The sequence below is a fragment of the Oryx dammah genome, unplaced genomic scaffold (assembly GCF_014754425.2).
Source record: "Oryx dammah isolate SB20612 unplaced genomic scaffold, SCBI_Odam_1.1 HiC_scaffold_27, whole genome shotgun sequence".
Classification (NCBI taxonomy): Eukaryota; Metazoa; Chordata; class Mammalia; order Artiodactyla; family Bovidae; genus Oryx; species Oryx dammah.
In genome coordinates this window covers 128193540-128215178 of record NW_024070211.1, presented here as the reverse complement: position 1 = coordinate 128215178, position 21639 = coordinate 128193540, and the positions used below count along the sequence as shown (strand labels likewise).

Here is a 21639-nt window from a genome sequence, read left to right as displayed (position 1 = left end):
TACGAACACTGGAAAAACCATAGCCTTGACTAGATGGACATTTGTTGTCAAAGTAACGTCTCTGCTTTTCAATATGCTATCTAGGTTGGTCATAACTCTCCTTCCAAGGAGTAAGCGTCTTTTAATTTCATGGCTGCAGTCACCATCTGCAGTAATTTTGGAGCCCCCCAAAATAACGTCTGACACTCTTTCCACTGTTTCCACATCTATTTCCCGTGAAATCATGGGACCAGATGCCATGATCTTAGTTTTCTGAATGTTGAGCTTTAAGCCAACTTTTTCACTCTCCTCTTTCACTTTCATCAAGAGGCTTTTTAGTTCCTCTTCACTCTCTGCCATAAGTGTTGTGTCATCTGCATATCTGAGGTTACTGATATTTCTCCCAGCAATATTGATTCCAGCTTGTGCTTCATCTTGCCCAGCATTTGGGTCATACAGGTCTTTAAAATATTGATTCAGTTGCTTACAGGTTAATTGCACCTTAAACATCTAGAGAGTCTGTTTAGAAGTTAGAAAATCCAGAAAGTGGGCCCACAAATTTATGTAAAAATAATTGACTGGTATTGAGAAATAGCTGTGCTTTTTAAGTTGATGTCTGCCCTCCAACTCCTTACTCTACCACCTTGGCTAGGACAAACATTTATGCCACAGCCTGGGCTCTGCTGACATTTGTGTTTGTGATTTTTAACTTATAAACAATTCAACTTAGGGAATTAGATATTCCATCTGATTCCTTTTAAGAATGAAATCTAAACCCAGCATGTTTAAATACACAGACATATTTCACTAGTGTCTGATTCTGCCCCCAATCTATTAGGCCTAGTAAATAAGAAAGAGAATATGTAACTACAGCCCCTAAATGGCATACAGTGGCATTTTGGGCACGGATAAATATTTTGAGTAGTATCTCTGAAGTTAAGGGTTCAGGAACTAGTCATTTTTTAATTTTCCATTTTTAAGTGCTTGAGAATTTTTTTTTTTTTTTTTAGAAATGAAATACACAGTTCAGATAAAAACGGCTTGATATTTTTTTAGTTTGGGTGTTGTGTCAGTATTTTGACAGATGGCTAGAAACCAAAATTTTGGAACTTTGCTACAGAAATTGCTGACACTACCATTTAATCCTTTTATGCTCACAATTATAAGTGCTTTGGTCTTTAGGAAGGTGCATGGGATCTGAATTATTTTACTAAGGGAAATGAGGAAATCTATGCTCAACAATTATATGTTAATTATGCAGGAGTTGTTAGGTTATTCAGACATATTAATAATGAGTATCCATAATTAAGATTTATAGCTATTATAGTTTTACAGCTCTTTCTTTCAGTGAGCAAAGGCTTGGTATATTAGTCCATGATGAATATTTCAACCATGATATCTGCCTAAGAATGACAATGATGAGACATCATAAAAGGGTTTGAATTCTATCAGTTAATATTGAATACACTAAAAATGCATTAAAGATTAAACATTCTCTGTTAATACCTATAGAAATATTAGAATTATACTGAATTTTATTTTATGCTGCTAGTTATTTTGGCAGTATAAATCTCGAGAGACTCTTTTAAAACATAAAACAAATAATTTCAAGATTAAAACATGATTTATCACAATCATTAAAATAATAGAATTTAAAATTCTACTTAGAATTATATTTAAAAAATAAATTCTTTGGATTCATATTTTTAATATAGATGCCTAGTTTTTCCAGGCATCCAGAGCAAGAAGAGATCAAATGACTTGATTAGGCACTCATTGTAAGAATAGGAATGAAATGTATTTTCCTTTGCATTAGACAGGGTTTACTTCTTTACAACCATCACTTGTGGAAGTAACAATTGTGAAAGTGAAGTTGTGAACTGGTTATCTTTTTTCTGTGGGCGACAAATCTTCTTGAATCAATGTTCATGTTTAAACTTTATGCTTTTGTTTAAAGATTCACATTTGGTTTGTTGTGTAATTGAGAGTTTTCACAATCTTCCCTTGCCCATCTTCAATAGCAGTTGAGACAACCCCAGAGGAAGATAAATAGGCAGTTTTATTTACCCACAACGAAATACACAGTTTAGGGTATAATTTGCCCTATTAAGTCTAATCAGTGGCCACACAGTTGATTATGCAAAGGTAGACTTTATCCAGTAACAGTTGGTTTAATTGAAAGGGGGACATTTATTTTACTCAGCAGGAGAAAGTCCAGTATTTTTTAGGACTGCAATTTTATTCATTTAACTTCCTGGCAATGATCTGATTTGGTTAAAACCTTCTATAGCCAGAAAAGTAAAATGTAAGCATGCAAACATAAGAATCATGAACAATTTGATTTAACTTGTGTGTCCACATCTTATAATGGAACGATCTTCTGGAGTGCTCACAAGGCTAAGAGGGCAGAATAAACCTTTTTTGTTTCTGATATAAATACAGGCAGCACTGTCATGTTAATGTAACAGATGGAAATCAGATTGTCCCTAGTTAATTAGTACCAAATGGTGGAAAACCCAACCTCTAATCTATTGCCAAACCACTAGAACACAGCAAACAGCACAGTCAAGCAACGGAAATTTCTCAGTGTATCTAAATTACTGTATAAAATAAAGACCCAGTTTCTAAAACCAATGAAAAGATTTCCACAATTTCAATATGATACAGAGGTATGTAATATGGGTACTATCAAAGGATATTTCATTTGCCAGAAAAGGAACCCCAAATTGAATCATCCAAGTGGTGTTTAGGAGACTTATAAGCATTCTGGTTGTTAAGGACAAGTTTAAAGACAACATGCCAATTTACACAAGAAAAGATGAAAAATAGGAGTAGGCTTTCATTTAGTATGAGGAATTGCTTTTAAGTGAAAAAGAGTTTCGGATATATAATGATATACAGTTTTGTGGTTAGAAATGTGCTTTAATTTAATAATTATTTAATCACTATATATTATTATATAATATAATAATACTGAGCACAAAAAGTCTCTTATTTTGGTTTCCTTAGCTAGAACTATGTGAAAGTGAAAGTGTTAGTTTCTCAGTCATATCTGACTCTTTACAGCCCTATGGACTAGAGTCCACCAGGCTCCTCTGTCCTTGGAATTCTCCAAAGAACACTGGAGTGGGTATTTATTTCCTTCTCCAGGGGACCTTCTCTATCCAGGGATTGATTCTAGGTATCCTGTATTGCCGGCAGAGTCTTAACCATCTGAGCCACCAGAGAAGCTAGAACTAAAATCTCACACTAGATTTTATACTGGGTATATTAACTACAATAAACAATAGTCCAAATGATGACAGAAAAAGAGCAATTTTAAATCAATTACTGTAGCATGGGGCTTCCCAGGTGACTCAGTGGTAAAGAATCCTCCTGCAAATGCAGGAGGTATGAGTTCGATCCCTGGGTCTGTAAGATTCCTGGAGAAGAAATGTTCTCATCTACACAGTGACCAGTGACTCCTTAGAGTACAAAGGTTCTCCATCTGGAACATTCTACTCAACAAGGCCTCACATTTTTAATATAGAATAAGAGAAGGAAATGGCAACCCACTCCAGTGTTCTTGCCTGGAGAATCCCAGGGATGGGGGAGCCTGGTGGGCTGCTGTCTCTGGGGTCGCACAGAGTCGGACACGACTGAAGCAACTTAGCAGTAGCAGTGATGAGGAACTAAAGAGCCTCTTCATAAAAGTGAAAAAGCTCTCTTAAAACTGGACATTCAGAAGGCTAAGTCATGGCATCCAGTCCCATCACTTCATGCCAAATAAATGGGGAAACAATGGAAACTGTGACAGACTTTACTTTCTTGGGTTCCAAAATCACTGGAGCAGTGGATGGTGACTAAAGCCAGGAAATTAAAAGACATTTGCTCCTTGGAAGAAAGGCTATGACAAACTTAGACAGCATGTTAAAAAAGCAGAGACACTACTTTGCTTACAAAGGTCTGTCTAGTCAAAGCTATGATTTCTCCAGTAGTCATTTATGGATGTGAGAATTGGACTATAAAGAAGCTGAGTGCTGAAGAATTGATGCTTTTGAACTGTGGTGTTGGAGAAGACTTTGGAGAGTCCCTTGGACTCCTAGGAGGTCAAACCAGTCAATTCTTGAGGAAATCAACTCTGAATATTCATTGGAAGGACTGATGCTAAAGCTGAAGCTCCAATACTTTGGCCACCTGATGTGAAGACCTGACTCATTAGAAAAGATCCTGATGCTGGGCAAGATATAAGGCAGGAGGAGAAGGGGACAACAGAGGATGTTCCCTTATTTGGGGACATCCCCAACCATGATGGTTGGATGGCATCACCAACCCAAAGGACATGAGTTTGAGCAAGCTCTGGGAGATGGTAAAGGACAGGGAAGCCTGGCGTGCTGCAGTCCATGAGGTCACAAAGAGTTGGGCATGACTGAGCAACTGAAAAACAACAAATTCATTGGAAGGACTGATGCAGAGGCTGAAGCTGCCGAACTTTGGTACTTGATGCAAAGAGCCGAGTCACTGGAAAAGACCCTGATGCTGGGAAAGATTGAAGGCAGGAGGAGAAAGGGGTCAATAGAGGATGAGATATTTGGATGGCATCACTGACTCAATGTACATAAGTTTGAGCAAATGCTGGGAGATAGTGAAGAACAGGGAAGCCTGGCATGCTTCAGTTCATCAACTCAAAAAGAGTTGGATATGAGTGAGTGACTGAATAAAAACAGCAAGAAAGGATCACCATCTATAAGACTGAAATTTCTTAATAGAAGATCTGATCCTCTAAACTATTATTCTATGTTACAGAAGGCTGCATGGCACTGGGGCGTTGGCTGCACATGGACATCACCAGATGGTCAGTACAGAAATCAGATTGATTATATTCTTCGCAGCCAAAGATGGAGAAGCTCTATACAGTCTGCAAAAACAAGACTGGGAGCTGACGGTGGCTCAGATCATGAACTCCTTATTGGCAATTTCAGACTTAAACTGAAGAAAGTAGGGAAAACCATTGACGTAAAACTAAATCAAATCCCTTATGATTATGCAATGGAAGTGACAAATAGTTTCAAGGGATTAGATGTGATAGAGTTCCTGAAGAACTATGGGCAGAGGTTCATGACACTGTACAAGGCAGGGATCAAGACCATCCCTAAGAAAAAGAAATGAAAAAAGGCAAAATGTCTGAGGAGGCCTTACAGAAGCTGAGAAAAGAAGAGAAGTGAAAGGCAAAGGAGAAAAGGAAAGATATACCCATTTGAATGCAGAGTACCAAAGAATAACAAGGAGAGATAAGAAAGCCTTCCTCTGTGATCAATGCAAAGAACTAGAGGAAACCAATAGAATGGGAAAGACTAGAGATCTCTTCAAGAAAATTAGAGATACCAAGGGAACATTTCATGCAAAGATGGGTGCAATAAAGGACAGAAATGCTATGGACCTAACAGGAGAGAACATATTAAGAAGAGGTGGCAAGAATACACAGAAGAACTATACAAAAAAGATCTTCATGACCCAGATAATCATGGTGGTGTGATCACTCACCTAGAGCCAGACATCCTGGAATGCAAAGTCAAGTGGGCCTTAGGAAGCATCACTATGAACAAAGCTAGTGGAGGTGATTGAATTCCAGTTGAAATATTTGAACTCCTAAAAGATGATGCTGTGAAAGTGCTGCACTCAATATGCCAGCAAATTTGGAAAACTCAAGAGTGGCCAAAAGGTCAGTTTTCATTCCAATCCCAAAGAAAGGCAATGTCAAAGAATGCTCAAACTACCGTACCACAGCACTCATCTCACATGCTAGCAATATAATGCTTAATATTCTCCAAGTCAGGCTTCAACAGTATGTGAACCGTGAACTTCCAGATGTCCAAGCTGGATTTAGAAAAGGCAGAGAACCAGAGATCAAATTGCCAACATCCATTGGATCATTGAAAGAGCAAGAGAATTCCAGAAGAACATCTACTTCTGCTTTATTGACTATGCCAAAGCCTTTGACTGTGTGGATCACAACAAACTATGGAATATTCTTCAACAGATGGGAATAGCAGACCATCTGACTTGCTTCCTGTGAAATCTGTATGCTGGTCAAGAGGCAGCAGTTAGAACTGGGCATGGAACAAGAGACTGGTTCCAAATTGGGAAAGGAGTACATCAAGGGTGTATATTGTCACCTTGCTTATTTAACTTATATGCAGAGTACATCATGAGAAATTATGGGCTGGATGAAGCACAAGCTGGAATCAAGAGTTTCAGGAGAGATATCAATAACCTCACATATGTAGATGACACCACCCTTATGGCAGAATAAAGAACCTCTTGACAAAAGTGAAAGAGGAGAGTTCAAAAGTTGGGTTAAAACTCTACATTCAGAAAACTAAGATCATGGCATCTGGTCCCACCACTTCATGGCAAATAGATGGAGAAACAATAGAAACAGTGACAGACTTTATTTTGGGGGGCTCCAAAATCACTGCAGATGGTGACTGTAGCCGTAAAATTAAAAGATGCTTGCTCCTTGGAAGAAAACCTATGACCAACTTAGAGAGCATATTAAAAAGCAGAGACATTATTTTGCAGATAAAGGTCTGCATAGTCAAAGCTACAGTTTTTTCAGTAGTCATGTATGGATGTGAGAGTTCGACAATAAAGAAAACTGAGCACCTAAGAATTTATGCTTTTGAACTGTGGTGTTAAACAAGATTCTTGAGAGTCCCTTGGACAGCAAGGAGATCCAACCAGTCCATCCTAAAGGAAATCAGTCCTGAATATTCATTGGAAGGATTGATGTTGAAATTGAAACTCCAATACTTTGGCCACCTGATGCAAAGAACTGACTCTTGGAAAAGACCCTGATGCTGGGAAAGACTGACGGCAGGGGTACAAGGGGACAACAGAGAATGAGACAGTTGGATAGCATCACCAACCCAGTGCATGTGAGTTTGAGCAAGCTCTGGGAGTTGGTAACGGACAGGGATGCCTGGTGTGCTGCAGCTCATGGGGTCACGACTGAGTGACTGAACTGAACTGATGTTACAGAAATTCAGCTTTCTAACTGTGTATCATTTACTAGGGTAGATGGCTTGTTATCTTTTAGTTATCTATAAATTTTACCAAAAGTGTTTATTTTTCTGATTCATCCCATAACTAACTTTATCTGCTACTTCATTATACACTGATCTGACAAGAATAGCATCCATACCAGTAATTTACATTATTTTCATTTTCTACATTATTTTTAATACCACAAACCCCCCAAATTGTGTTCCTACTTTTGTTCTCTTTCCTCCCTCTCTTGTAAAGATTATTAATGCTGAGATCAGAGATGAATCTATTTTACTTTGACTAGCAGTTGCTTGATGTGGACTATATTGTGTTTGACTGGCAAATTCTGATATTTGAGAAAACTACTGCATTAAGTATTTATTTTTATAAGCTAAATTATAGTATCACACTATTTATAGAGAACCATTTTTGAATTGGAGTTAGCAAAATAATTATTACTTCTGTGTGATTTAGGAAAGTTTGGCTCCTGGGAGAATCAAGGCTTCTTTTGGGTGAAGAGTCATCTGTGTTAGGGGTTCTTGCCATTACTATACACTGAAAACTCACAGAGATTTGAAGCCAAATTAATCCTATATAACAACCCCCGCCATATTGTAATTTCAGTGTGTATAAGGGGATTCATAATTTACTCCTATGCTTTTCAATTAATATATTAATTGCTGGCTAATCTTTTAAACAAGTTGCCAAAATTTTAGAAATTTTGGGGCATTCTAGCTTCAGTCCTCTGAGAAAAAAAAAAAATGTGTAGAATCTCATTTCCAGAGTTATAAGTCCAATGGTGATTTTCTGTGTGTGAACTTTGCTAGATTCTGTGAGGTACCCAGTGTTCCAGCAGTGCGTCCTGTAAAATTAATGCTCACACTTCATAAGAAAGTACATATGTACAACATTGCCAACTTTATGGAAATTTACTTTACTATAGACCCACTGCAAGCTATTAGAAAAGAGATACATATACTTTACATTTATATTTTAATTATTTAGAATTTCATTATTTTTCAAATTCAATTTCAAAAATTTGAATCATTAGTAAACCTTCAGAACTGGATATTTATAAGCATGGGAATATTTCATAATTACTAAATAATTGTGGTTGTGGTTTAGTTGCTAAGTCGTGTCCGACTCTTGTGATCCCAGGCAAGGGGATTCTCTAGGCAAGAATACTGGAGTGGGTGCCCATTTCCTTCTCCAGGGTATCTTCCTGACCCAGGAATCGAACCCTGGTCTCCTGCACTCCACTAGGTTCTTTACCAACTAAGCTATGAGGTATGTAATTTAATTTATTTTATTTTTAATATAAGAAAAAGGGAGATAATTTTAACAGGATGGCATACAGATGGATTGAGTTTTACATTAATTTATTTCTCAGCTACATAACTACAATGAAAATTAAAGGCAAAAATATTTGTGCATAGTCTCTTCAAAAGATGTTAAAAAGTTAATAAATGCCTATAACAGAATATTCAAATCAGGTATTTTTAGCAATTTAAAAATGCTGAGTTCACTTTTTTTTAAGAATCAAATTCTATTTTTTAATCTTAAGAAGATGTATTAGCAATTTCAAAAATCACATAATAAGACTTTAGGAGCTGAAAAATTATGAGACAAGTAATTTTTTAAAAGTTAAAGAAAAAATATAGACAAAGATATTACCACAATAAAAGAATGTAAGTAGATTGTAAATTTATAATTTGAGCTAGTCTCAAAATGATCAATAAGGTAATAAATTTTCTACACATGTATTAAGTACAAAAGAATAGTTTAGAGATAATTATTTCTCTTTTTTAATAATCTGTTTCACAGGATGGCTTATAAGACTTTCAATGAGATGCAAACAAGGGTTACTCCATTAAGGGATTAAAGGTTGAAGAGCTTCTGCCTTGTGGTGGGGAAGGCAAGAACAAAATCATCATTTTGATGAGAAGCAAATGATGATGGTAGTAAAGATAAACACTCAATGAACATGAACTTGAGCAAACCCTGGGAGATAGTGAAGGACAGGAAAGCCTGGAATGCTGTCCCTGGGGTCAGACATAACTGAGCGACTAAACAACAACAACAACAAAAACCCAAAGAGCAATATTATGATAAAGTCAGAACTTGAAGAGAATGCTTCTGCACCTCACTGTACATTATAGAGGTACACAGCAACTTTGAAACCTCTCTCACCTTGGCTATATCAACCCCACGGTTACAAACTATATACTAAGCAATGGACACAACTCTTTCAGTGTGGAAGATGGAAAAGTGTCAGTTTAGAAGACAAACAGAAGTTTTTGGATCCATTTCCAGGGGACACCAAATTTAAAACTTCTTACAGAGGCATTCTTCATGGTAATGAACTGGTGAAATAGATTCTAGTGTTGTTTAGTCACTGAGTCATGTCTGACTCTTTGTGACCCCATGAACAACAGCATGCTAGGCTTCCCTGTCCTTCCCTATCTCCTGGAGTTTGCTCAAATTCATGTCCATTGAGTCAGTGATGCTATCTAACCATCTCATCCTCTATAACCCCCTTCTCCTGTCTTCAATCTTTCCCAACAGCAGGGTCTTTTCCAATGAATTGACTCTTCACATCACGGTGGCCAAAGTATTAGAGCTTCAGTGTCAGCATCAGTCCTTCCAATGAATATTCATGGTTGATTTCCTTTAAGTGAAATATTCTAGTAGCAATTCTAGATAGCATTAATTGTGTATATATATATTCTAAAGAGTTTCCCTAAGGACAACCAAAATTGACTTGCAAATGAAAATCTGCAGCAGAAAAATCTTTCCAGCGGTTTCTAAATGCCATAGTTGAGTTTCAATTCATAGTATCATACCAAAAGTTATATATATGAAAATTTCTAAATGCAAAATATAATATACACTTTAATGGAGAATATCAATACAGATAAATCTAAAAGAAAATAAGATTCCCGAGTATATTTTGCCTACAGAAAGCATCAACTATTTTAAATTCTATCTCCCTCCAAAAAATTCCTTTAACCAAATCAGAAAATATGGCATCATACATTAAGATGACAAAATGATTTCAAATGTATGCTAAACCAAAAATGAATAATTTAACTATAAATGTACGGAGTGTTATCTGCACAGACTATCACTGATTTTCATGTGTGAAATATAACTCTGTCACTCACAGTAGGAGCCCTTGCTATATAATATGAGAAACCAATTCAATCTTGTTAAGAGTCCAGCTTCTATAATGAAGTTTAGAACTCCAAGGGTAGATTGGCTTGGGTCATTAAATCTAACTTCAGTAAACAGTAATCAATTGGAATGAAAGAAAGAGGAAAAAATCAAATAGAGGGCTGAATTATTCTAGAGAAAAGAGCAGCATGGAAAAACAACTCTGATCTGAGCTACCTAGGTAATTTGAACTTTTAAATTAATCTTAGTTAGCACCTTTTATCTCTATCTAGGTTTAGTTTAAAATGACTGATCCCAGAATATTATTAATATTTCAACTATTGAAGAGTTGATGATCCAGACACGATTTATCATCATGAAACCATGTTTCTTTAGGGAAAAACCATGCATGTATTCTATATACTTACTGGAGGTGTTGATATCTGGGTTATTCTTAACTGGTTTTCCAAATCGTGTACTTTGTTTTTAAGTTCCATATTCTCTGTTTCTAAGTCTTGAATCTAAAAAGTAAATGATTATTGAACAATCTTCAGACATTTATTCTTGGAAAATATTGGCTGTTAAATTGGCTACATTAATGAATAGGATTTCACATTATTTAAACTTTTAACATATTTTTTTGTGCATGGGGTGAAATTTATTTTATAAAGCTTGAGCTATGTCACAGAATTCGAGGTTACTGGCAAGACATACTATTAAATTTAAAATATGTTTTTACATGTGTGCGAATTTCATGTTCCTAATACCTCTGTGTTTTCCTGTAGCGCTATGTAAGCTGTACCCATAATCTTGGAGTATAACCGCAGGACAGTGAAACTTGCTTATGATGATTTTGAAGAGAGTGGAGAAAGGGTGTAATTTAATTATAAAGGAATCTGATCTGCATGGGAAACCACTTACCCAGCATCTGCTGCTTCTGCTGCTCTGATCCCCATGAGAAGCATCAGGAAGTGAAACAAAGTCACATGAGAACACTAAGTTCTTGTGGGAATTCAATATAAAATGGTTAAAAACTGTGCAGGGGATCAGGAACGAAAAATTATAGGAACACAGTGAAAGCAGTTCCAATCAGTGTGGGGGAAACTGAATGGCAGGGCTTCTAAATTTGTTTGATGGTATGCAAGTTTCCCTGTACTTACATCATATAAATGCAAAATGACAAGCTTAGTTTACTCACTCTTTTCTGTAACCCTGCAATCTGTTTTCTTGTTTCAACATCTTTTCCTCCAGATTCTAGAAATTTCCTGTACGCCAGGTCAAATGCTTGGCCGATTGTTAATGTTATCTCTTCAGCCTTTGTGAAAACCAAACAAAGAAGATTTGCAGTTTAATAATAATCTGTTAGAATATTCTTTGAATCAAGAAAAACATTAACATGACACATTTCAAAAGGGCAAATGTCTAGGGGCAGAAGTGTAGTAAATGAGCAAAAGTAATCTATGCTAACGCAATCATTTAAAGCCTAACCAAGCATGACATAAAAGAGAAGTGTTTTGGATATTAAATGAATAGCCGTTGAAGTTCCCAGCAAGAGTCCTATCCAGATTCTCATCTCTTTTATCATAGCATTTACCCTACTAGTTTGTTTTTCTCCTTTCCTCAAATATTTAGTGCCCATTAAATGAAAGCACAGTGCCAACCGCAGATTTTCTCATAGCTTTGCTACTTATTTTGTTTTCCTAGTGAAGAGGGTTTGTTAAACCTGGCAGGTAACTTGAATGAGGTTGGCTGGATGGTGTCTGTGGAAAACCTGAGGTATGCCTGCTCTAAAGGGAGCAGCCGCTAGTCAGTTCCAGTTAATTGTTGGAAATGAGCAATTCCAACCCAGAGTTGTCAATTTTAAATATGTGAGATGAGACCAGAAATCTGAATTTTCATATGGAAAATTTTAAGTGGTAGTAAACAATATTTTTTTAAAACACAGTGCTGACTGAAAAACCGTATCTGTCATCTGAATTTGGCCTCATAAAACGACTACCTCTGATCTATTTACTAGGAACTGCCTCAGATAGTCTAAGTCTACCAGCTCGTTTTTTTCTCCAATGATATTTCAGCTGATATCACAGTGTCTTAGTGAGAAAAGTGTAAACACTAAATAAAGATTTATTTAATTAACATTATAAAGAAATTTGGTAAAGGCATTAATTGATTTAATGCATCACAAATATTTCATATTTAATGGTAAGTACTCCAGATGACACAACTGGTAGCAATATTAACATCTTGTAAATACCATGCTTTTACTAATCTACTACAAATCTTAAAATTTTGCTATTTTCTATATGCAATCTAAATTAAAAATGTTTTATAAATAAAGCTTACTTAATTAAGACATTGTTATTTTTGTAGTTCACTATTCATTTACAAAGGCTGTTAAACATAAAAAAAGTTATAAGTCTAACCTGGTGAATTAAAAAATGCAAAATATATGCCTACACTTATATAAGAGGACTGTCTTACAAAAAAGATGTAAAATAAGCTATGTTAAGGCACACTATCTAATACTGAATAAATTAAAATGAGCTTAATAAATCTTCTTAATAAGACAATGTGTTTTCCTCAAATACTCAAGGTGTATACGACAGAGAATTATTTAAGTAACACGGTTGATTCATCACTAATAATATCTGACTTCATTATTGGTTGTTTACAATAATATTTTTTAAAACCATATTCACTTTTTATGGTATGAAATATATTTTTAATTAAGATGGCATTTTTTTTGTTGGTCAGTTGCTCAGTAGTGTCCAACTTTGCAACCCCATGGACTGCAGCACATCAAATTTACCTGTTGTTCACCATCTCCCAGAGTTGCACAAACTCATACCCACTGAGTCACTGATGCCATCCAACCATCTCACCCTCTGTCATCGCCTTTTCCTCCCCATGGACTGCAGCACATCAAATTTACCTGTTGTTCACCATCTCCCAGAGTTGCACAAACTCATGCCCAACTGAGTCACTGATGTCATCCAACCATCTCACCCTCTGTCATCGCCTTTTCCTCCTGCCCTCAATCTTTCCCAGCATCAGGGTCTACTCATCAGGTGGCCAAAGCACTGGAGCTTCAGCTTCAGCATCAGTCCTTCCAATGAATACTTAGGACTGATTTCTTTTAGGATCGACTGTTGGATCTCCTTGCAGTCCAAGGGACTCTCAGGAGTCTTCTGCAACACTACAGTTCATAAGTATCACATCTTTGGTGCTCAGCCTTCTTTACGTTCCAACTAACACATCGATATGTGACTACTGGAAAAAACAAGCTTTGACTAGACAGACCATTGTCAGCAAAGTAATGTCTTTGCTTTTTAATATGCTGTCTAGGTTTATCATAGTTTTTTCTTCCAAGGAGCAAGTGACTTTTAATTTCATGGCTGTAGTCACCATCTGCAATGATTTTGGAGCCCAAGAAAATAAAGTCTGTCACAGTCTCCACTGTTTCCTCATTTATTTGCCACAAAATGATGGGACCAGATGGCATGATTTTTATTTCTTAAATGTTGAGTTTTAAGTCAGCTTTTTCACTCTCCTCTTTTACTTTCATCAGGAGTCTCTTTAGTTCCTCTTCACTTTCTGCCATAAGGGTGGTGTTATCTGCATATCTGAGGTTATGGATATTTTTCCTGGCAATCTTGACTCCAGCTTGTGCTTTATCCAGCCCAGCATTTTTCATGATGTACTCTGCATATAAGTTAAATAAGCAGGGTGACAATATACAGCCTTGATGCACTCCTTTCCCAATTTGGAACCAGTCTGTTGTTCCATGTCAGGTTCTAACTGTTGCTTCTCGGCCTGCGTATAGGTTTCTCAGGAGGTAGGTAAGGTGCTCTGGTATTCCCATCTCTTAAGAGTTTTATACAGTTTGTAGTGATTCACATAGCTGAAAGCTTTAGCATAGTCAATATAGCAGAGGCAGATGGTTTTCTGGAATTCTCTTGCTTTTCGATGATCCAACAGATGTTGGCAATTTGACCTCTGCTTTGTCTAAATCCAGCTTGCACATCTGGAAGTTCTTGGTTCACACACTGTTGAAGTTTACATTGAAGGATTTTGAGCATAACCTTGCTAGCATGTGATATGTGTACAATTGTGAAATGAGATGGCATTTAGTGTTAGTTGCTCAGTTGTGCCTAACTGTTTGCAACCCCATGGACTGCAGTCCACCAGGCTCCTCTGTCCATGGGATTTTTTAGGCAAGGATACTGGAGTGGGTTGCCATTTTCTTCTCCAGGGGATCTTCCCGACCCAGTGATTGAACCCAGGTCTCCTGCACTGCAGGCAGATTCTTTACCAACTGAACTACAAGGGAAGCCCTTGTAGATGGCATTTAACTCCCTGGTAAATGTTCACCATGTATTACCTCCATGGGTTTTCACGACTTTGTGAGGTGGGGATTATTATCCCCTCAATATTTATGCAACTGCAATTCTTTGTGTAACTTGTCTAAAGGCTCATAGTTAGTTAGAGGAGAACTTGGATTCAGATTCAGAATATCTGAGTCTACAAGCCTCACACTTTTGAGGGTAGGGGATGAAACATATACATTTAAATGCACAGACCACAATTATACAACCAGATGTGTTTTGAAAAAAATACATATCTATAAAACCACCATATCATTAGAAAGAGAGAAGATCTCCAATATCCTTGAAAGCTCTTCTACACCTATGCATGAGTACTCAGTCACTTCAGTTCAGTTCTGTCGCTCAGTCATGTCCGACTCTTTGTGACCCCATGAATCGCAGCACGCCAGGCCTCCCTGTCCATCACCAGCTCCCGGAGTTCACTCAGACTCACGTCCATCGAGTCTGTGATGCCATCCAGCCATCTCATCCTCTGTTATCCCTTCTCCTCCTGCCCCTAATCCCTCCCAGCATCAGAGTCTTTCCCAGTGAGTCAACTCGTCGCATGAAGAGACCAAAGTACTGGAGTTTCAGCTTTAGCATCATTCCCTCCAATGAAATCCCAGGGCTGATCTCCTTCAGAATGGACTGGTTGGATCTCCTTGCAGTCCAAAGGATTCTCAAAAGTCTTCTCCAACACCACAGTTCAAAAGCATCAGTTCTTCAGCGCTCAGCCTTCTTCACAGTCCAACTCTCACATCCATACATGACCACAGGAAAAACCATAGCCTTGACTAGACGGACCTTAGTCGGCAGAGTAATGTCTCTGCTTTTGAATATACTATCTAGGTTGGTCATAACTTTTCTTCCAAGGAGTAAGCGTCTTTTAATTTCATGGCTGCAAACACCATCTGCAGTGATTTGGGAGCACAAAAAAATAAAGTCTGACACTGTTTCCACTGTTTCCCCATCTATTTCCCATGAAGTGATGGGACCGGATGCCATGATCTTCGTTTTCTGAATGTTGAGCTTTAAGCCAACTTTTTCACTCTCCACTTTCACTTTCATCAAGAGGCTCTTTAGTTCCTCTTCACTTTCTGCCATAAGGGTGGTGTCATCTGCATATCTGAGGTTATTGGTATTTCTCCCGGCAGTCTTGATTCTAGCTTGTGCTTCTTCTAGTCCAGCGTTTCTCATGATGTACTCTGCATAGAAGTTAAAGAAGCAGGGTGACAATATACAGCCTTGATGTACTCCTTTTCCTATTTGGAACCAGTCTGTTGTTCCATGTCCAATTCTAACTGTTGCTTCCTGACCTGCATACAGATTTCTCAAGAGGCAGGTCAGGTGGTCTGGTATTCCCATCTCTTTCAGAATTTTCCACAGTTTATTGTGATCCACACAGTCAAAGGCTTTGGCATAGTCAATAAAGCAGAAATAGATGTTTTTCTGGAACTCTCTTGCTTTTTCCGTGATCCAGTGGATGTTGGCAATTTGATCTCTGGTTCCTCTGCCTTACTTCAGTCATGTCCAATTATGTCCAATGCTATGGACTGTAGCCCACCAGGCTCCTCTTGTTCATGGGATTCTCCAGGCAAGAATAGTGGAATGGGTTGCCGCGCTCTCTTCCAGGGGGTCTTCCTGACCAGGAATTGAACTCGCGTCTTTTGTGTCTTCTACATTGCAGGCAGACTGAGCCACCTGGGAAGCATCTCCTATACGTACTTCTAGTCAAATCACATTTCTTCCAGGTTACTGTCACTCTAGTTTCTATCACCACAGATCAGTTTGTCTGTCTTTGTATCTATAAAAGTGGGCCATCCTATATATTCTTTTATATTTGTCTTCTTTAGTTTCTGAGATCTTATATTTATGATTTATTGCTGATTACATTCCAACCAGTGAATATATCTCAAATTGTTTTTTCATTTGTCTATCAAATGAAGTTTGTGGTGTTTTCAGTTCTGAGTTACAAATAAAGATGTTACAAATATTCCTGTAAAATCTTTTTGTGGACATATTTTTTTTTTTTTTTTTTGGTAAGCAAGGTATTTTTAATTTTTTTTTGGTCAATATAATTTTTTTATCATTTTATTTTATTTTTATTTTTACTTTAGTTTACTTTACAATACTGTATTGGTTTTGCCATACATTGACACGAATCCACCACGAGTGGACATGAGTTCTCAAACATGAAACCCCCCTCCCCCCTCCCACCCCATATCATCTCTCTGGATCATCCCCACGCACCAGCCCCAAGCATCCTGTATCCTGCATCGTTTCTGGGTAAATATCTACAAGAAAGTGAAAGTGAAGTTGCTCATTCATGCCCAACTCTTCGCGACCCCATGGACTATAGCCTACCAGGCTCCTCCGTCCATGGGATTTTCCAGACAAGAATACTGGAATGGGTTGCCATCTCCTTCTCCAAATATCTAGAAAGAAATTACTAAATCATAGGATGTGTCTATATTTAACACTATAAGAAACTCCTAAACTGCTTTCCAAAGTAGTTGTACCATCTTATATTCCCACCAGCTGTAAGAGTGTTGTATTTGCTCCATATTCTCACCAGTATCAGATACTGACATCTTTTCAATTTAATCATCTTACTGAATGAGTAATGCTATAACAATGTGCTTATATTTATTTATTTTTATTGGAGTTTAGTTGCTTTACAATGTTGTGTTAGTTTCTACTGTACGGCAAAGCAAATCAGTTATATGAATACATATATCCCCTCTTTTTAAAATTTTTCTTCCAGTTAACACAATGCATTTAATCTGGATTTCCCTGTTGAACAATTATATTAGCCCAGTTTCATGTAATCATTAGCCTTCATTATATGTTCACAATGAAATCCCTGTAGAGCACAGTCTCATGCCCATTTTTTAAAAAGTATTTTTTCTGTCTTTTTATTCTTGATATTTAGTTCTTTATAAATTCTGAATACAAATCTTTTTTCAGATTCATGTATGTGACTTGTCACTTTATAATACTGTTTATAGATTAATAGGAAACATTTATTGATTAAGGCCCATGTGCTATTTTTTGTTCTGTTCTGTTTAGTGCTTTTGGGGTCATTTCTAGACATCACTGTCTATTCAAAGTTCATAGAGACAGTCTCCTATGTTTAATGAAATTTTTGTAGCAGGCTACAAAAGCTTCTAATTTTATATTTATAATTAATTGTAAAGTATTTTTATGTAGCGTAAGTAGGAATTAGCTGTTAAGCATTATTTGTTAATATATTTAGCTAGTTGTTTCAATATCATTTGTCAAAGACATCCTTTATCCATTAAATTGTCTTCTCACATTTATGGAAAAATCAATTGACCACATATGTGTAGGTACTTCTGTTTTCTACTGTAGAGTTTGTTTACTATTTATCTGTGATTACATTAATATCAGGAGACCTGGGTTCGATCACTGGGTCAGGAAAATCCCCTGGAGAAGAAAGTGGCAACCAACTCCAGTATTCTTGCCTGGAAAATCCCATGGATGGAGGAGCCTGGTCCATGGGGTCCATACACTCCATGTGATCATAAAGAGTTGGACACGACTGAGTGACTTCACCTTCACATTAATATTACCTGATTCTGAAATGGTTTCTTTGAAATACATTGTGAAATCAGGTAAATGTGTCTTCCAACTTTGGTCTTTTCTTTCAAGAATTAATTTTTCTGTCTACACTGTTTTCTATTACCATATTAAAAATAACTTTTCTATTTCTACTAAAATTCCCATTGTGATTTTCACAAGAATTGTACTGAATAGATAGGTCGATTTGTTGAAACTGACCACTTAACTAAATTAACCGTTCAAACCTATTAATATGGTATCTCTCTCCCATTATTTTAGGTCTTCTTTAGTTTCTACAATATTTTGCTGATTTCAGCATATCTTTTTAAATAAATTCTAAATATTTCATGTTTGGTAATGCTATAGTGGGGGCTTCCCAGGTGGCACTAGTGGTAAAGAACCTGCCTGCCAAGCGGAAGACCTAAGAGACATCTGTTCGATCCCTGGGTCTGGAAGATCCCCTGGAGAAGCTCATGGCAACCCAGTCCAGTATTCTTGCCTAGATATTCCCATGGACAGAAGAGTCTGGTAGGCTACAGTCCACAGGGTTGCCATGACTGAAGCAACTTAGTATGCAAGCAGTGCTACAGTAAATAGATTTTTCTCTAGTTGTTGTTCAGTCGCTAAGTCATGTCTGACTCTGCAATCCCATGGACTGCAGCACACTAGGCTTGTCTGTCCTTGAGCATCTCCCAAAGTTTGCTCAAATTCATGTCCATTGAATTGATGATGCTATCCAACTATCTTATCCTCTGTCATTTCACTTCTCCTCCTGCCCTCAATCTGTCCCAGCATCAGGGTCTTTTCTAGTGAGTTAGCACTTTGCATCAGGTGTCCAAAATATTGGAGTTTCAGCATCAGTCCTTCCAATGAATATTCAAGGTTAGTTTCCTTTAGGATTGACTGGTTTGATCTCGTGCTGTTCAAGGGACTCTCCAGACTCCTCTTCAGCACCACAATTTGAAAGGATCAATTTTTCAGTGCTCAGCCTTCTTGATGGTCCAACACTCACATCTGTACATGACTACTGAAAATAATCATAGCTTTGATTATATGGGCCTTTGTCAGCAGAGTGATGGGACTGGATGCCATGATCTTAGCTTTTAGAATTTGGATCAGTTCAGTTCAGTCGCTCAGTCGTGTCCGACTTCTTGCGACCCCATGAACCGCAGCATACCAGGCTTCCCTGTCCATCACCAACTCCCGGAGCTCACTCAGATTCACGTCCATTGAGTCGGTGAGGCCATCCAGCCATCTCATCCTCTGTCGTCCCCTCCTCCTGCCCCTAATCCCTCCCAGCATCATAGTCTTTTCCAATGAGTCAACTCTTCGCATGAGGTGGCCAAAGTACTGGAGTTTCAGCTTTAGCATCATTCCTTCCAAAGAAATTCCAGGGCTGATCTCCTTCAGAATGGACTGGTTGGATCTCCTTGCAGTCCACGGGACTCTCAAGAGTCTTCTCTAACACCATAGTTCAAAAGCATCAATTCTTCGGGGCTCAGCCTTCTAAACAGTCCAAATCTCACATCCATACATGACCACTGGAAAAACCATAGCCTTGACTAGACGGAACTTAGTCGGCAAAGTAATGTCTCTGCTTTTGAATATGCTTATCTAGGTTGGCCATAACTTTCCTTCCAAGGAGTAAACGTCTTTTAATTTCATGGCTGCAGTCACCATCTACAGTGATTTTGGAGTCCCCCCAAAAATAGCCTGTCACTGTTTCCATTATTTCCCTTCTATTTGCCATGAAGTGATGGGACCAGATCCCATGATCTTAGTTTTCTGAATATTGAGTTTTAAGCCAACTTTTTCACTCTCCTCTTTCACTTTCATCAAGAGGCTCTTTAGCTCTTCTTCACTTTCTGCCATAAGTGTCGTGTCATCTGCATATCTGAGGTTATTGATATTTCTCCTGGCAATCTTGATTCCAGCTTGTGCTTCATCCAGTCCAGCATTTCTCGTGATGTACTCTGCATATAAGTTAAATAAGCAGGGTGACAATATACAGCCTTGCCATACTGCTTTCCCGATTTGGAACCAGTCTGTTTTTCCATGTCTAGTTCTAACTGTTTCTTCTTGACCTGCATACAGATTTCTCAGGAGGCAGGTGAGGTGGTCTGGTATTCCCACCTCTTGTAGAATTTTCCCCAGTTTGTTGTGATCCACACAGTCAAAGGCTTTGGCATAGTCAATAAAGCAGAAGTAGATGTTTTTCTGGAAATATCTCACTTTTTCGAAGACCCAACAGATACTTGCCCTACATATTTTCTATATATTCATTTCGAATCCTATCAGAAAGCATTTTTTGCTTCTGCTGTCAATCATAATGTAGAAATCATGCCCACTCATGGTTGGGAGCCACTGGTGTAGGCTTCAAGAAAATATTTTCAACCTTCAAGAATAAAGAAAGCTAATATGCCTTATCAAGAGAGGAATAATGGGTCAAGGAAGTGAAATTTTGGAAATCGATTACAAAAAATTACGATCAGATAGAAATATAATTTGTACTTTGAAAACAATGGGGAATCCTGGCAAGTGTTTGTTTTAATAATCATGTAACAAGTTTGGACATCAAAGAAAGGTAAAATGTGACATAAAATTATAAAAAGACTAGTATTTATAAAGAACCTGGGTTATGAATATTTCAAAAGGAAATTTATTTCTATATGTAAGGCAAGAAAGAAGGACAATTTAATTTACTGTTTGTCATAAGTGGTAAAAGGTTATAATATCTTACATGTAGAAGATATTCAACAAGTATCAACTTTAATCTTCTCAATCACAGAGAAAACACCTGCAAGTAACCATGGTTAAGAAGTACCTGGAAATTAAATATATGGCATTTATTCAATAGGATACATTTCAAATAGAACTTTTTAATTTCATACAAAATGCCATATAGTTCACATAACATTGTCTTAAACAAATAAGGATCGTATTCTGACAAGATATTTCATAATATTCATCAAATTTTCTAAACATATTATGATGCCAAATAGGTTAGCACAGTAGTTTGCTTATTTGAGGAACTATAGTTTAAAAGATAGAGATACTAACTTGCTCTACCTTTTGTCAATTTATCCACATAGCCTTTTTAAAGGGAAAAATTCATTGAGTATCTATTTTCCACCTGATGCAGGAGTTACATGGATGATAAAAAAGTGTTTTTAAGAAGCCCACATACTGAAATCAAAGAAATATATTTTAGCGATAACAATATTATTCCCTTCTATTTTGATAGTATGATAAAACGAACAATAAATAAACTAAATTTCTTCCTAAGGCAATCCTGTTTTTGAGATTAAAAGTTCTTTCTCATTTAATGCTATCAATGGCTACAATGTGTGCTTGGAATTCACATATTACATTTTATAACAGGATCTCAGACTAGGTTATCATTAGTATTAGCTTATGCATATAGTCAAGATATAGGTTTTCCTTAAGAATTCCAGATGATTAAAGAATTGTCAGAGAGCTTAACTTTGGAATATTCTAATTGTTCTTACTTGCTAAGAACTTTAGATTATATTCC

The 21639-nt window shown here is 37.2% G+C and overlaps 1 protein-coding gene across 4 annotated transcripts in view; it reads right to left on the bottom strand.

Annotated features, from left to right (window-relative positions):
- GULP1 (GULP PTB domain containing engulfment adaptor 1) overlaps window positions 1-21639 on the bottom strand; it is a 334314-nt gene that overhangs the window by 24949 nt on the left and 287726 nt on the right. For all 4 annotated transcript variants that reach the window (XM_040227780.1, XM_040227779.1, XM_040227781.1 and 1 more), the window contains 2 exons: window positions 11357-11473; window positions 10587-10679 (listed from right to left, as the gene is read on the bottom strand). In XM_040227780.1, coding sequence (XP_040083714.1) covers window positions 10587-10679; window positions 11357-11473 — 210 coding nt within the window. The remainder of the gene's footprint in view (window positions 1-10586; window positions 10680-11356; window positions 11474-21639) is intronic.